Source organism: Penicillium longicatenatum, assembly GCF_028827895.1.
Source record: "Penicillium longicatenatum strain IBT 33135 chromosome Unknown contig_6_segment0_segment0, whole genome shotgun sequence".
Taxonomy (NCBI): Eukaryota; Fungi; Ascomycota; class Eurotiomycetes; order Eurotiales; family Aspergillaceae; genus Penicillium; species Penicillium longicatenatum.
Genome location: NW_026643123.1, coordinates 3,134,880 through 3,150,235, shown reverse-complemented (window position 1 = coordinate 3,150,235; position 15,356 = coordinate 3,134,880). Strand labels below are relative to the sequence as shown.

The 15,356-nt window shown below is 47.4% G+C and overlaps 5 protein-coding genes across 5 annotated transcripts; 1 reads left to right on the top strand and 4 right to left on the bottom strand.

The window, feature by feature from the left end:
- Window positions 1-218: 218 nt before the first annotated feature.
- N7484_009371 (beta-glucosidase) lies at window positions 219-3,124 on the top strand (the record flags this gene model as incomplete). The annotated part of the gene is made up of 5 exons (XM_057119758.1): window positions 219-320; window positions 372-577; window positions 638-735; window positions 787-1,174; window positions 1,231-3,124. 5 exons carry the CDS (start codon window positions 219-221, stop codon window positions 3,122-3,124), a joined length of 2,688 nt encoding a protein of 895 aa, XP_056969313.1.
- Window positions 3,125-9,272: 6,148 nt separating this feature from the next.
- N7484_009370 (translation initiation factor eIF2B subunit delta) lies at window positions 9,273-10,995 on the bottom strand (the record flags this gene model as incomplete). The annotated part of the gene is made up of 2 exons (XM_057119757.1): window positions 9,273-10,277; window positions 10,354-10,995. The coding sequence occupies 2 exons, from the start codon at window positions 10,993-10,995 to the stop codon at window positions 9,273-9,275; spliced, it is 1,647 nt and encodes a 548-aa protein (XP_056969312.1).
- Window positions 10,996-11,470: 475 nt separating this feature from the next.
- On the bottom strand, window positions 11,471-13,491 carry N7484_009369 (kinesin-3 family protein uncB; the record flags this gene model as incomplete). The annotated part of the gene is made up of 2 exons (XM_057119756.1): window positions 11,471-13,149; window positions 13,212-13,491. 2 exons carry the CDS (start codon window positions 13,489-13,491, stop codon window positions 11,471-11,473), a joined length of 1,959 nt encoding a protein of 652 aa, XP_056969311.1.
- A 525-nt stretch (window positions 13,492-14,016) lies between these two features.
- N7484_009368 (uncharacterized protein) lies at window positions 14,017-14,262 on the bottom strand (the record flags this gene model as incomplete). The annotated part of the gene is made up of 1 exon (XM_057119755.1): window positions 14,017-14,262. One exon carries the CDS (start codon window positions 14,260-14,262, stop codon window positions 14,017-14,019), a length of 246 nt encoding a protein of 81 aa, XP_056969310.1.
- A 454-nt stretch (window positions 14,263-14,716) lies between these two features.
- N7484_009367 (uncharacterized protein) lies at window positions 14,717-14,971 on the bottom strand (the record flags this gene model as incomplete). Its single annotated transcript, XM_057119754.1, has 2 exons — window positions 14,717-14,925; window positions 14,965-14,971. The coding sequence occupies 2 exons, from the start codon at window positions 14,969-14,971 to the stop codon at window positions 14,717-14,719; spliced, it is 216 nt and encodes a 71-aa protein (XP_056969309.1).
- Window positions 14,972-15,356: the final 385 nt, after the last annotated feature.

Below are 15,356 nucleotides of genomic sequence, written 5' to 3'. Positions count from 1 at the left end.
TTGACTGACTTGTTGACTCTCTGCAGGGAAAGAGTGATTGGGCGGAAGAGGCGCAGAGCTGCCCTGCACTCCATTTCACAGTACCCCCATTCCCATTAATAGTCCCTTGCCTGCTGTTCTTCTTCTTTTTTTTTCTTTTTTTTTTTTTTTTTTTCTTTCTTCTTCTTGGCTACGCATTTCGATCTCAGTTCATCGCAGATTTTCCACTGACACCCATCATGTGGAATCAGCTGGGAGCGGTTCTTCTCCTTGCTGCGGTGCCGGTCTTCGGGACAAGTGACACGTCAAACCCCCTTACCCAGGGCAACGACACAGCACCAGTCAGTCAAATACGATAGCTTGGGGACTTGATATGCTGACACTACTTCTAGTGGCCTAACTCCGTCTACAAAAATGCTACCGATAGCAGTAATCCCGTCGTCGCCGCAGGCTCTAAGTCAAACCAAACTTCTCCCCCGTGGTACCCATCACCATGGGGCGAAGGACTGGGTGATTGGGAGGCGGCGTATGCCAGGGCCAGGTCAATTGTCAGCCAGATGACCCTTACGGAGAAGGTGAATCTTACAACCGGTGTTGGGTATGTCCATGTACCTATTTTTTCTCGTCGTTTTTCTGCTAGATGAACTAAATCTTATAGATGGGAACTCGAGCGATGCGTCGGTCAAAATGGCGCCGTTCCTCGGCTCGGAATTCCCAGCATGTGCATGCAGGATTCGCCCGTAGGAGTCAGGGATAGTAAGATTCCTCAATCTGCGATGATCATCTACCTATACTAACTTCCAATAGCGGATTACAATTCAGTTTTCCCGATGGGTGTCAATGTCGCAGCAACTTGGGATCGGGGCATGGCGTACACCCGTGGACAAGGAATGGGCTACGAGCACAAACACAAAGGCAGCAATGTTCAGTTGGGCCCAGTGACTGGTCCACTTGGTCGCGTACCCGAGGGCGGAAGAAATTGGGAAGGCTTTGCGCCTGATCCGGTGCTCTCGGGTGTGTTGTTTGGCGAGACCATTTCTGGAATCCAGTCGCAGAATGTCATTGCCTGCGGCAAGCACTTTATCGGCTATGAGCAAGAACATTTCCGCAGTCCAGGGAATGGGTTTCTGTACCAAGTAAATGACAGCTACAGTGCTAACCTAGACGATGTGACAATGCACGAGATGTATCTTTGGTAAGCTAAGCGATAGTCTGTTCATATGGTTGTTTATAAGAAGCTAACTTCAACAGGCCATGGATGGATGGTGTGCGCGCTGGAATGGGCTCGGTTATGTGCTCTTACAACCAAATCAACAACAGCTATGCGTGCCAAAACAGCTATGTGCTCAACAAGCTGTTGAAGGCGGAATTGGGATTCCAAGGTTTTGTCATGAGTGACTGGAGTGCGCAGATGTCTGGTGTTGCCAGTGCACTGGCTGGTCTCGATATGACCATGCCTGGCGACATAGCATTCGATTCCGGTACCTCATATTGGGGAGGCAACTTGACCGTTGCTGTTCTGAATGGCACCGTGCCCCAGTGGCGCGTAGACGATATGGCTGTTCGTATCATGGCAGCGTGGTATTACGTTGGCGCGGAAAAGAATTATGTCCCCATCAACTTTGCTTCTTGGACCCTCGACACCTATGGCTACAAGCACTACTATTCAAATGAAGGATATGGTATGATCAATGAACATGTTGACGTGCGAAACAACCACGGAGCCTTAATTCGTGAGATCGGTGCCGCGAGTGCAGTCCTGCTGAAGAATGTCGATGCACTACCATTGACAGGCAAAGAAAAGTTCACAGGGGTGTTTGGATCCGATGCAGGCCCAAATGCATATGGCCCCAATGGATGCTCCGATCGCGGATGTGATATGGGCACATTAGGCTGTGCATGGGGTAGTGGATCTGCCAATTTCCCATACTTGGTTACACCGGGCTTTGCCATTGAGAATGAGATCTATAACAATGGCAATGGAATGTACCAGGCTGTCCTCGACGACTACGCCTACTCTCAGGCTGAGTCAGTGGCCGGCCAGGCATCCGTATCTATTGTTTTTGTCAACTCCAACAGCGGTGAGGGGTATATTAGTGTTGATGGAAACATCGGCGATCGCAACAATCTCACTCTCTGGAATGACGGAGATGCTTTGATCAAAGCCGTCAGCTCAAAATGCAATAACACTATCGTGGTGATCCACAGCGTTGGCCCAGTACTTCTGGACAGCTTCGTCAACAACGAAAATGTAACAGCAATAATCTGGGCCGGTGTTCCTGGCGAGGAATCCGGAAATTCCATCGTCGATGTGCTCTACGGCAAGGTCAACCCCGGCGGCAAGTTGCCATTCACGATGGGCTCCTCACGCAAAGATTGGGGAGCAGACATCCTGTACAAGCCCAACAGCGGCGAAAGTGCCCCGCAACTCGATTTTACCGAGGGTCAATTCATCGATTATCGCGCCTTTGACAAGGGCGGCGTGAAGCCCCTCTACGAATTTGGCTACGGCCAGAGCTACACTACATTTAGTTACTCTGACATCACCATCACGAAACATAATGCTGGAAAATACACCCCTACAACAGGCTCTACATCCGCAGCTCCCGTTCTAGGCAAAGTCTCCAAAGATACATCGAAATACACATTCCCAGACGACATCACCCCAATCCCTTACTTCATCTACCCATACCTCAACTCTACATCTCTGAAGAAATCAGCCGGTGAATCGGACTACGGCGCCTCTGGCTCTATCCCTGCAAATTCACACAATGGCTCCCCGCAACCCCGTCTCCCTTCCAGTGGTGTGGGTGGAAACCCCCTGCTATGGGACGTTCTCTACACGGTAACCGCAAAGATCACCAACACTGGCAAGAGAGCCGGTGACGAGGTGGCTCAGCTGTATGTGGGACTGGGTGGACCGAATGACGCAATTAGACAGCTTCGTGGATTTGAAAGACTAAGCATCGCACCTGGAGAAACTGCTACATTCAAGGTGGATCTTACGCGACGCGATCTCTCGAATTGGGATACTGTTTCGCAGGACTGGGTTATTTCAGACTATAAGAAGACTGTTTATATTGGTGCTTCTTCACGAAATCTTCCTTTGAAGACGGTTATTTCTGGTGCTTCTACCTTCAATTAGTTCATGGGGCATTCGTTCAGATGACTCTTTGATATGGGAGAGTTGCGACCGGAAGGGATTATTGTACATAGATCCGTGAATACTAAATGAACGATTATATGTTGTTCAAAATTGTTACAGGATGGATCGAAATTGGTTTCACCACTTTAACATAGAGATTCTTCCTCGGATCCTAATCTGCAACACGCTAACCGGAGAAGTATGGCCTTATGTAGATCAATTTCGCATACTGGTTCGTATTGAAAGTCACTATCGCGTGATGAGCGTGATGAATGCTGCATAAATTATTGAAATACCCTTGTAGACGCCACCTTGGTCCCACGTGTAGCATTCGCTTTCACTCCTCCGATTATGTTTTCAAAATTACTCACAGAATTGATTATCTCTTTAGTCAGTATTTATCCTACTGATAAAATGAAGATCACTGGTAGTAATTTCGAAGCAGTCAGACCTGATAATACAGACGCGCTCGAAATCAGCTACACGTTCCGAAAGCCAAGCCGAGTTAAAACCACACGTAACGTGTTTCCCATGCGAGCCGCCATGTGCGAAACACTTAGGTAGGTAGTACAATCGATAGATCGTATACTTATATCTTAACCACCACGGATTAGTTTAGTTTCAACTATCGATAGTAAGTGGTTGGTGATTATCTCAAGTTGCATTTGACGTAATTCTAAATAAATCGAAAACTTAAATTAATGTGACATCGAAAACTATGTCACTAACTTCAAAAGAAATATATCTTAATCGCTGATTTTTGAAATGCCTTTTGAAGCTTCTCTAGATTTGGTAAATAGACTAACCATGAGCTGAGATATGTTAAGCCGAAGGTCATTGGAAGTTCATGTAGACCACCGTTGTTAGGATATGATAATATAATCTGTCGCATTTACCATATGATTTTGGGCATGGCGGCCGCTTGGGGTGGCGGCTTAGATGAGAAATACCTTAAGAAGTAAATGCCTTGACGAGAGACGAAGGAAGCCCCTCACTAGGTACCGAGTATATAAGTAAGCAAGTCGAGTCCAGGTAGATCAAGACCCTATCCATTACTGAAGATCACGGAAATTTATATAGCATAGGACTAGCATGAGACTCGCACAAGACATTAAGAGGATGAGGTTATACATGGGAAGCTCACTGGACTGACCACAGGAAGGACGAAGCTAATGCATTTCTATCCAGGAGCATGCATACCAAGGAGCATGCATACCAAGGAGCAATAGTTAATGCATCATGGCCGCTTTTATTTGATACTGTAGATCCTCAGACCCGGATACCTTCAGGATGCTCCGCCAGCTGTGGTAATCTAAGTAGTTTCTAGGCCCCACGAGTGAGTTTTTCTTAGGCTCAAGTCAATCCCGCCCCGCATATTGACCCCAACTAAGTGCTATTGAGTTGTACTGTAGAAACCTGTTAGTGCCGATCTTCGGTCGATTTTGGTTCGTCACCCTTGCGGGATAAACACGAAATTGACAAGGTATCTCTTATCCCTTGCTTGACTAGGACATACCGTTTACATAGCTGAATATTTGACCTAGACCTAGTATTTAAACCCCACCACTATCATCCGGTGTTGCCTTACCTCTTCATCCTTTCTCACATATCGTTCAAAGAAATAATCAATCCTATAAGACAACTCTCAAAGATGAAGTTCTTCGCTATATTTTCTACGATTTTTTTTGCCGCTTCCGTGGTGGCAGCACCTACGCAAGCTCGTGACCAAAGCGAACACCAAGCCGGAAAGAGACAAGTACTTGACACCCTCCTGCCCAAGAGATAACTTGAGAATATAGGCTGATGAGATGGGATATGGATAGCTTGTATGTGCTTAACCCCCTCCTGCTTGAGAAATGACTTGGGAATAGGCTAATAGAGACGGAATATGAATAGGGTGTATGTGCATGATCCTTCCTGCTTGAGAGATGACTTGGGAATAGGCTAATAGGGACGGAATATGAATAGGGTGTATGTGCATGATCCTTCCTGCTTGAGAGATGACTTGAGAATATAGGCTGATAAAAATGGGATATGGATAGCTTGTATGTGCTTTACCCCCTCCTGCTTGAGAGATGGCTTGGGAATAGGCTAATAGGGACGGAATATGGATAGGTTGTATGTGCTTAACCCTCCTGCTTGAGGGATGATTTGAGAATATAGGCTGACAGAGACGGGATATGGATAGCCTGTATGTGCTTGACCCCCTCCTGCTTAAGAGATGATTTGAGAATATAGGCTGACGGAATCGGGGTATGGATAGGCTGTATGTGATTAGCCCTTTCTGCATAAGAGATGACTTGAGAATATAGGCTGACAGAGAATGGATATGGATAGTCTGTATGTGCTTGACCCCTTCTTGCTTAAGAGATGACTTGAGAATTGGGCTAATAGAGACGGGATATGGATAGCCTGTATGTGCTTGACCTCATTCTTGAGAGATGACTTGAGAATATAGGCTAATGGAGACGGGATATGGATAGCTTGTATGTGCTTGACCCCTCCTGCTTGAGAGATGACTTGGGAATAGGCTAATAGGGACGGAATATGAATAGAGTGTATGTGCATGATCCTTCCTGCTTGAGAGATGACTTGGGAATATAGGCTAATGGAGACGGGATATGGATAGGGTGTATGTGCATGATCCTTCCTGCTTGAGAGATGACTTGAGAATATAGGCTGACAGAGACGGGATATTAATAGATTGTATGTGCTTAACCCCCTCCTGCATGAGAGATGACTTGAGGATATAGGCTAATGGAGACGGGATATGGATAGCTTGTATGTGCTTAACCCCCTCCTGCTTGAGAGATGACTTGAGAATATAAGCTAATGGAGACGGGATATGGATAGCCTGTATGTGCTTGAACCCCTCCTGCTTAAGAGATGATTTGAGAATATAGGCTGACAGAAACGGGGTATGGATAGGCTGTATGTGATTAACCCTTCCTGCATAAGATGACTTGAGAATATAGGCTAATGGAGACGGGATATGGATAGGTTGTATGTGCTTAACCCTCCTGCTTGAGAGATGACTTGAGAATACAGGCTGACAGAGACGGGATATGGATAGCCTGTATGTGCTTGACCCCCTCCTGCTTGAGAGATGATTTGAGAATATAGGCTGACAGAAATGGGGTATGGATAGGCTGTATGTAATTAACCCTTCCTGTGACTTGAGAATATAGGCTAATGGAGACGGGATATGGATAGCTTGTATGTGCTTAACCCCCTCCTGTTTGAGAGATGACTTGAGAATATAAGCTAATGAAGACGGGTTATGGATAGCCTGTATGTGCTTGACCCACTCCTGCTTGAGAGATGACTTGGGAATAGGCTAATAGGGACGGAATATGAATAGGGTGTATGTGCATGATCCTTCCTGCTTGAGAGATGACTTGAGAATATAGGCTGACAGAGACGGGATATGGATAGATTGTATGTGCTTGACCCCCTCCTGCTTGAGAGATGACTTGGGAATAGTCTAATAGGGACGGAATATGAATAGAGTGTATGTGCATGATCCTTCCTGCTTGAGAGATGACTTGGGAATATAGGCTAATGGAGACGGGATATGGATAGCTTGTATGTGCTTAACCCCTCCCATTAGGGAAATTGAGAAATGATTTATACTGACTGAATATAGTAAACACCTCCCTATGCAGGCAGGCTCTGCATATTACTGCAATATGCAACATTGCCAAAATCTTACCTAGGTTAGAACCCAAGGTACACTCTTTTATTGTCTTCCGCTCATGACTTCTCTATAGCATATTGGAGCTATACATACCTATTCTTAGAGATGCTTTACAAAGATTGGCTGCCCGTTGACATGCCTTGGATTAGGTTTTCCCTTATTTGATTAGGTTTCCCTACTCCGTTATGCGAATGCAGAGGCTTCTTCTATACACAGTGTTGCTCCATAGATCTCCGGCGTAGATTAACAGAGATTGCAGGCGTAGCATCTAACTACATCTATTACCATCAGAGCGGCCATCACGTTGCAGTTGCAACCTTGGCCAAGTTAGATTAACAAAAAGCTGCGAGGAAAATAAAATGTCTAGGGGGGAGGCCTGTGCTGAATTCCAACGTATAAGGTGTGTTCGAACGGGGACTTGGCGTGGATCTAGATATGAGCGCGCAGATGTTGTTAAAATTCCCTACCTGTTCAAGTTTTATTATTTTAGCCACACTTAAATGGGTAGCCTGCTCAGGCTCACGTCAAGGTACGTTCCAGCTTTTTCTGTTTACCACGCTACCTGCGACTTGGGCTGTTGATTACATTTTAGTGCATACAGTATCGTCTCAGCACGAAATTTAACAAAAGCAAGTAGACATAAGGGGATCATTTCGTTTTGCCAAGACAAATGGAATTCGCTGAACCGCCTGCTTGAAATATTGTCCTCGCTGTAGTTTTTATGTGGATCCGTCGGTTCAGCAAGATAGGAGGTAAAGCATGGTCATCGGTATAGGTATTAGCAGTCATCGTCCTCTTTTCAAGGCTCTAACGGATCCAACGTCAGGATAATCACGACAGTCAATTCAGCAGGTGCTTTTACCCTGTTAGATCGCCGAGTCTGTTACAAGAAGCAAACAAAGATTACCCACTAGTATTGCCTCTATAAAATTCGCTCGTGGACAGTGGCCACCGTAGGTTGCGTGGGTGACAAGCGTGGCATTTAAACTACTGCTATGTCTCCAGATGAGGAGAGCAGATGCTCGTCTATTTGGCTTGTGTCCAGGATCAAAGTTCTAGTCACCCTAAAGACCATACAGGCCAAATACAGAAGCTAGTCGAGGGCCTTTCTTTACGCCTGATTTACGCCTATACTGAATTACTGCCAAGAAAGTGGTTCAAAAACAGAATAACTGTAGTACTATAGCTATGTCTGTTCCAGAAAGAATCTCCGTGTAAAAGAGGTGAAACTAATTTCGATCCTCCCTAGACAGAAGAAACCTGGATTGGGAATGATTGTGCAATCTAAATACTGACTATGAGATGATTTATGGTAAAGGCTGGATTAACTGGCCAGGTGTCAATACAGGATGAAAGGCACTTCAGAACTTTCCAAGGATTAAGTCCTTGATTTGTGTGAAGTTGCTAAAACCGACGCATTATGGTTTCTGGATCCATAGTCTACCAGAAATATTTGGCATGAATAGAGAGAAATTTGCATGAACAGGAGTGGTAGCTCAGCGGTAGAGCGATAGATTGCAATTACCTAGCAATCATCTATAGGTCCCGTGTTCGATCCACGGCCATTCCTTTCTTTTTGTTATTCATTTCATCTCTCCCCCTTCTCTCTCTACCTTCTACCCCATCAAATCCAGCCTTCTTTTCTTCTTCTTCTTTCCTTCTATGTTTTTTTCCTTACTTTTTTTTTTTTTGTAAAAAAAAAAAAAAAAAAAGTTTAAACCGCCGTCTGGAATTGAGCCAGTCGTGAATCGGCCTTGCTTAATAACACTTATTCCTGCACCACGTCCATAACCTAGGTCACGCTTGGTATATTTGAAACCCCTTACCTAAAGTTCCTATACATACTAAACTACCTATCGTGGGGAAGTAAATAGGGTCTGCGCCTATTCTAACTATTCACCTTAGATGAGTAAGGGCTCTATTATGTCCATTTTGCTACAAGTATTACACTAAACCATAATAGACTCTTTTCACTTAACTCTTATTTCATCCCAATTATGCCCTGGCATGATGGACACTGCAGTGTTCGATCACAAGCGCTCCATGTCACATTAAGGAGGAGGGTGCCTTAGCCCTAGCAATCTGAAGCTGGGTAGCATGCTTGACGTGCCTCTCACGAATATTGGAAATCGGGTCTAGGATAGAAATATCACGAATTATGTATAAGCCTCGGAAGTTTAATATCAATACAGATAGTCCAAGGTTCGACCGTCGCATGGCTTCCCGGCCAAGGAACTAGGTATCACCGAAACCCTAGATTAAACTACTTCAACTACGAACACTCAATTTAAGGCATGTTCAGTCGTTCATATATATCTAATAATCCTAAACCCCAACAAAGAAAACCCACACCGGAAAGCTTCCCTAAGGGAAAGCACTCAAAAAGCCATAGAAACGAGATCAAAGCTGTCTCCAATTTTTGGTAATGGTCACAAGACAAACGTAATCATCTCACATATTTGTGCTCATTCGGTGCACGATAGGAACGGCACTAGGCGGCAAACTGCCCATCTCGGTAACAACCATATCCACATACTCGGCCGGGGTAACATCATACATCAGATTCAAGAGTTGCAGGTGAGAAGTCTCCTTCCAATTAGCCAGAGGCGATGGAGAAGGGATGCGGTCAGAAGCGACGGGGTCAGGAGTGGGAGCAGCAGCAGGTTTTCCACCTTTACCCTTCTTGGGATCGATAGGGGGAGCAGTGAATGCTGCCGGGTCCGGAAGACCAGTGACCTGTTGTGGAGGGTTGGCGGAAACCAGCTCGGCGGCATCGGCGATTTCATTGACAACGATACTATCGAGGGCGACACGGTCGGTAAACTTGACTGTCTCGCAGCATACAATGACGGGAACTTCGACGCCTCCAGCCCGTTCCTTGGCGGACATGGCCACTAGCGCAGTGCCGACACGGGAGTAAAGGCGGCCGTTACTGGTCATGGCGTGGGCGCCTAGGAAAACCTTTGTAGCATCCTTGATGGCGTGGCTAATACCGTGCACGAGTGAATATTGGACGTCCAGCCCAGCGTTTGCGAGGGCACGGGCGAGATTCTTGCCCTCGAATAGTGGGCGCGAATCAATGATCGAAACTCGAAATTGTTTTCCTTCGTTGTGTGCTGCGAGCAGAGTCTGCTTGACAATGGAGCTGCCGGCAAAGGTCACAATCACGTCACCGTCCTGAATCTTCTGTGCGGCACTTGCGGCAATAACTTGATCGGCGACTGTGATCTTTTCGCGGATGAAGCTGTCGATGAAGTCGCACAATGTAGCCTTGGCGGCGGACTCCGGCATGGAGGGGTCAATCCCGGCAATGGCCAACTTGAGCGCGCGAATGGCATTACCCTGGCTGATAGAGAGTGGTCGACATGTAGAGAGGTAGGTAATTTGGTGAGAGAGATGGGTTGTCATGTGGCGGGGGAGCGAAGTACCCAGTGGCGTAGTGTAGGATTCGACGACCTAATTGAATGTTAGCAAGGTTAGGTCCATTTTCCCCAGCTTTTTTAGCTAGGATATAGGATAGGATTAAACTCACTCGCTTGAAAGCAAGCATGGTAGCTACGCATCGCGCACTGCTTCCGCAGACCACATAGTCCCTCAACTGCAGACCCAATGCCAGCACTGCGGGGTGCACCTCCTTACCAGCACCAGCAATAGTGGTCCTCCGCTGTTGACCGTAGAGATGACCAAAAACAGCAACACTCTTATCCTCCTTCTTTTTCTTCTGCTCCACAGCAGCGCCAGCGCCGACTAGGGACCCACGTCGCGGAGGAAGCGCCTTTGATCCCTTCTGCGCAGCACCTCCGGCAGCATCTTTCCTCGGAGTAACAGGAGGACGAGGCTGACCAGGTGCAGGAGCTGAACCGCCCGCAGCACCAGCTCCGCCATCTCGTTCAAGTTTTTCCTTAACGCGCCGAGCAGCTTTCTCTGCCTTGGCCTTCTTTTTCAACTCAGCGGGAGTCAAGGGTTTTTCACCAGCTGCATCGGCTTCAGTGCTGGCAGATGCTGAGGCATCTTTGGCCTTTGCAGGCTTGTCTGTTTGTGCGGGGTTGGGCTTTGCGCTCTTTGCATCGCGGATGGGGAGGGTTTGCTGTGATGGGGTCTCGGTCGCGGGGCCAGACTGGGCTGGCGCATTAGCCGGCGAGGAAGTGGGCGCCGAGTCAACGGGGTCCGTCATCTTGGATGACTCAATCTCGAGTTGTGAGGGGCGTCTAGTCGAACCTTGAATCGCTTGGTGGGGAGAGAGGGTTGAGTCACGGAAAAAGAAATGATGCCATAAGCAGCCCACGGCGTGCCGCAGCCCTAGTCTCCGCATATATAGTACGAACAAGTGGGGACTATCAAGAATTATTTTTATTATAAAGGAACATGAAAAAATCTGAAGCAGAAAGCTTTGTAAAAACACTGAGATTAAATTCACTATCTCAGTCTACTAAGTTACAGCCTGGACGGAAAGTTTCAAAACATGCATCATGTCAGGACTCGTTATTCATGTCAAGGGGTCTCGCTAGAATAGAAATGGAACAGAAAAGAAACAAAGAAGGAAAGATGCCTAACATGACTGGTGTGCCCAAAACGTGGCTCCAGATGGAACAAAAAGCACTGTACCGCCAACACCATCCAACTGTATACGCCAATGAAGTCCACGAAATCTAGCGATTGTTCGGCGCAATAGCACCCAAGGCGCGTCGTTTGGGAGTCATCGACTGATCACGTCGCTGCCAACGTTCATGATCCGAAGCCAGCTTGCGTTTAAAAACACTCAAATCACCAAGGAGATCTTCCATGCGGGACTGCATCAGGTGTGCTTCACCATCGTCGTCATCCCAAGTCACCGTCTCATCGTCATCCTCATCTTCCCAGACTTCGGGCTCGGAGTCGGATGGAATAACAGGGGAACCTTCACGAGATACTGGTTCATCTTGAGGTGGTTGGTTTTCCTCTGTTAATGAAGCCAGGCTAGGTTTTTGCTGTGCCAAAGGGATGGGGGGAATGGGATTTTTGAGGCTCTCAAGGGCAAGCTTCAGGTGCATGCGTAAGGCCTCGTTCTCGGTCTGGAGCTGGCGAATCTTGCAATCGCTGACCATCTTAGTCTCTTCCATCAGGCGCTGCATCTTCTCAACCTTTTGTTGGTACTCATCAAGCTTCTCGTCCTGCATTTGAGTAGCGCGCTGGTTCTCTGTCGCTTGGCTCACACTCAGCTGCAGAGTCCGAATTGTTTCGGCCATTTCGGCGATTTGCGCGTCACGTTCTGCGGCAGAGACATGATCTTGGTTCACTCGGGCCCGAGTTCGAATGTGTTTGGCCTGGTCGGCATATCGTAATGTGGAAAGCGTTTCTTCGTAATCGGCAGGAGCAATGCATGCAATCATGGCTGTTTTCGAGTTTCCTCCCAGACTGTCCTTCAGCAGCCAGGTCAGAATAGAGTCACGGTAAGGGACTAGCTCTTTGCCCTTCCTCCCCCCGCGGGTCTTCTTTGGGTCTGCTAGAGCCGCAATGACCCGACCAAGCGTTGTGAGCGACTTATTAATATTGGAACCTTCGCGGAGTCGTTGGCCTGTTGCTTCAGTCGCTTTGGCACGCTCAGAACCTGCAAGGTCGACCAGTCGAATTCGCGCAGTACGCTCAGTTGTTTCGTCTGTTGAAAGGTCATGGTGAATCTGTTTGAGTGTAATAGTAAAAACCGCATGTGATCGAGATGATGTATCATTCATTTTAGTGCTGGCCGTGGTACGCGACATGTCGCCCTTGCGCATGAACTTCATTAACTCCGTGTAGTTCCTTGCGGTCACTTCCGTCAGGTCTTTAACATATGGGCCCTCCGATGGCGATTCTCGAATACGGAGATAATGTGGTGGGTCTGTCCGAGGCACCAAGAGATCCCGTACATGCTCATTGTAGACCTCAAAATATGACACGCGGACGTTGTAACTGATATCGGGGGATGGCGAGTCTTCAATGCGCTGGAACAAATCTTCGCAGGTACGGGGAATCAATCCTGGCTGTTCGGGTGTACCCATCATAGTGTAACTTTTGCCGGAACCTGTCTGACCATATGCAAAGATACATGTGTGGTATCCTTCAAAGTTGTGATCTAGAAACTCCTCGCCCAAACAGTTGTAAACGTCTTCCTGTTGAGCGAAATGATCGTCTTCTTCGTCATGCGACCAGAATGAATTATCGAATGTAAACGACTTGTCCTCGAGGATCTTGCCCCGCGCTTGCGATTTCGGTTTTCCGAGGTCGTCTGGGCTGGGTTTCGGTGCTGATAAGCGAGTCATTTGCGTGTGAGGGTCCATCGAGATGAGGCATTCTGCCTGGCGTTGTATCTCTGTGATCATTGATTAGAATTCTCCGTTCCAGGCGCGCCCTTCCCCGTGTCTGCACACGTACCTCTGGGGAGAAACTTCCGCACGCGCACGACGACGCGCACATTTCCTCCTCCTGCTGCCGGGGACATGACATCTTGGCGGCCGATGAGAGATACACCTTCTCGGGCGCGAAGGGAGGGACTGGAGGCGGTTGATCGTAGGGTGGCGGCGGAGGCGGATGTCGAGATCACGCTTGGCGACGTGATGCCTGTGAGGGCAGAGGAATCGGATGAAGTGGCAGACGATATCGAGCCAGGCCCGGTCTGGCCGATGTGGTGGTAGAAGCGCGGATCTAGCGCCATGTCCCTGCTGTATTCCCTCAACAACTGAACACAATCGTTGACGGCGTCGCGTCGTCGTTCGACGAAGTAATGGTACATGCAATGAATTGGGTGAAATACAAGGAAAAGGAAAGATAGAGATCAGATACAAGGGTATTGAGGTGGAAAGAGTGTGAAGAGTAAAGAAAGGAGGGGGTTGTACTGTTGCGCGTTGCTTCCTTGAGATCAATGGTTCATATCTTTGCGGGGAACTCGTTTCGGATGTAAACAAAATGTCGGTTCATGAAACGGGCATGCTGCGGAATAGCACACAACGAAAGGATTGAATTCAAACAAATTAAGAAAAGACGAAGGCGAAGATTAAATTAAGACACCAACAAAGAGTTGAGGAAATACAAGACGGTGAAGTAGAGTCCGTGGTGGGTTGCCATAGCAATGGCCACGTACTAATCTAACCTACTTTCCACTGCGATCGTCATCAACCACTATATTCATTTTGATAGTTATAACACGGTGCACAGTCTGGACCCACGATCACTCCACTTTCTAGTCATCAAAGTCCTTGGTCATAGCCTCATACACATCGACGTCATCCTTACTTTGCTTTCCAGCCGGGGAGTCGGGGACAGGGTTGCCCTCCGCGTTCATGTGTTCCCCTAGCAGTTGGGTAGGGCCCAGATCCTCTTGTTTCTCCTGTTGACCCGTCTTTGCCGTTGCCATTCGACTAGTGTTTTGTGTGCCAGTGACATTGGCGATTCCGCTGAGGCGCTGATTGTCTTGTTTTGAGGACATGATGGAATTGGTGAGAGAATTTCTGAGATCTAATAATTAATATCTGATCTTTGTCATTCTGCCCAAGTCCATCAACACGCTCTCAACCTACTCCGACTTGAACAGTACCAGAAGGGGGAGGATGGTGATACATACCAGTTATGTTTGGTTTAATCCAATTGTTATTATTTGGACGATATTCATGTTTGAAAACACTCTCCAATGTAGGCACGCGATCACCCCATATTTAATAGGTCTGGTGCTGGGGTATGGTGGCGGCATGAGATTATTATGACGACGACATTTTCCATCACCGTGTTCGCTCCCCGCACTCGCCATTCGTGTTTGGTTCTTTGTGCCACCTATTCCTTTTCTTTCTGGAAACTAGTCGAGGTTGGGCTGACCAGTCAGTGTCGACGTGACGGTTTGGTAGACTTGAGGCTTTCCATGGGTCTGCACGTTGCGCATCATGGGGTCAATTGTTGCCACTGAGCTCTGTCGTGTTTTGATCTTTCATTCGGTGATAATAACGCATCATGCGGATGCAGGCATTGTGTGGCGATAGGATCTTAATGCCCAATACTTGCATCGGATGTTTGGTCGAGGGAGCTTCTGTCCAATTGACATGCACCAGGCTGATGCCGTCACGGTACCAATCAAGCACAGTTGCCACAGCGCCATAATCTGGATAGAATCTGGGGAAGCTCATGAAGCTTCTGTTACCTGGCATTATTGCAGGCGTCAAGACAAATTATCCTCAAGTTATCATGATGAAAAAGGTACGACCTGTTGATTTGTTTTAAGAAGACATGATATCTCCAAGGAAAATGCAATTTTTAGAGTCTTCCCCCCCCCCCCCCCCCCCCCCTCTTTGTCGAATTCCAAACCTTCTCCTCTTTTCTTCGTGATTTTTTCCTTCATTCTCACCCACGGCAATGAACAGAATGCGAAGGGTCAGGGTTGACTGGGAAAGCACTGATAATCTAGAGGTCGTTGTCATGAGGACGGGCAGGGTTACCGCTTGGCCCGCCTAAAAGTACATTGGGAAGCAGGTTATCTTCCTGAGCATCCAAACAGTATAACAGCAAAACAGTCACATGAAACAAAAAGTCAAA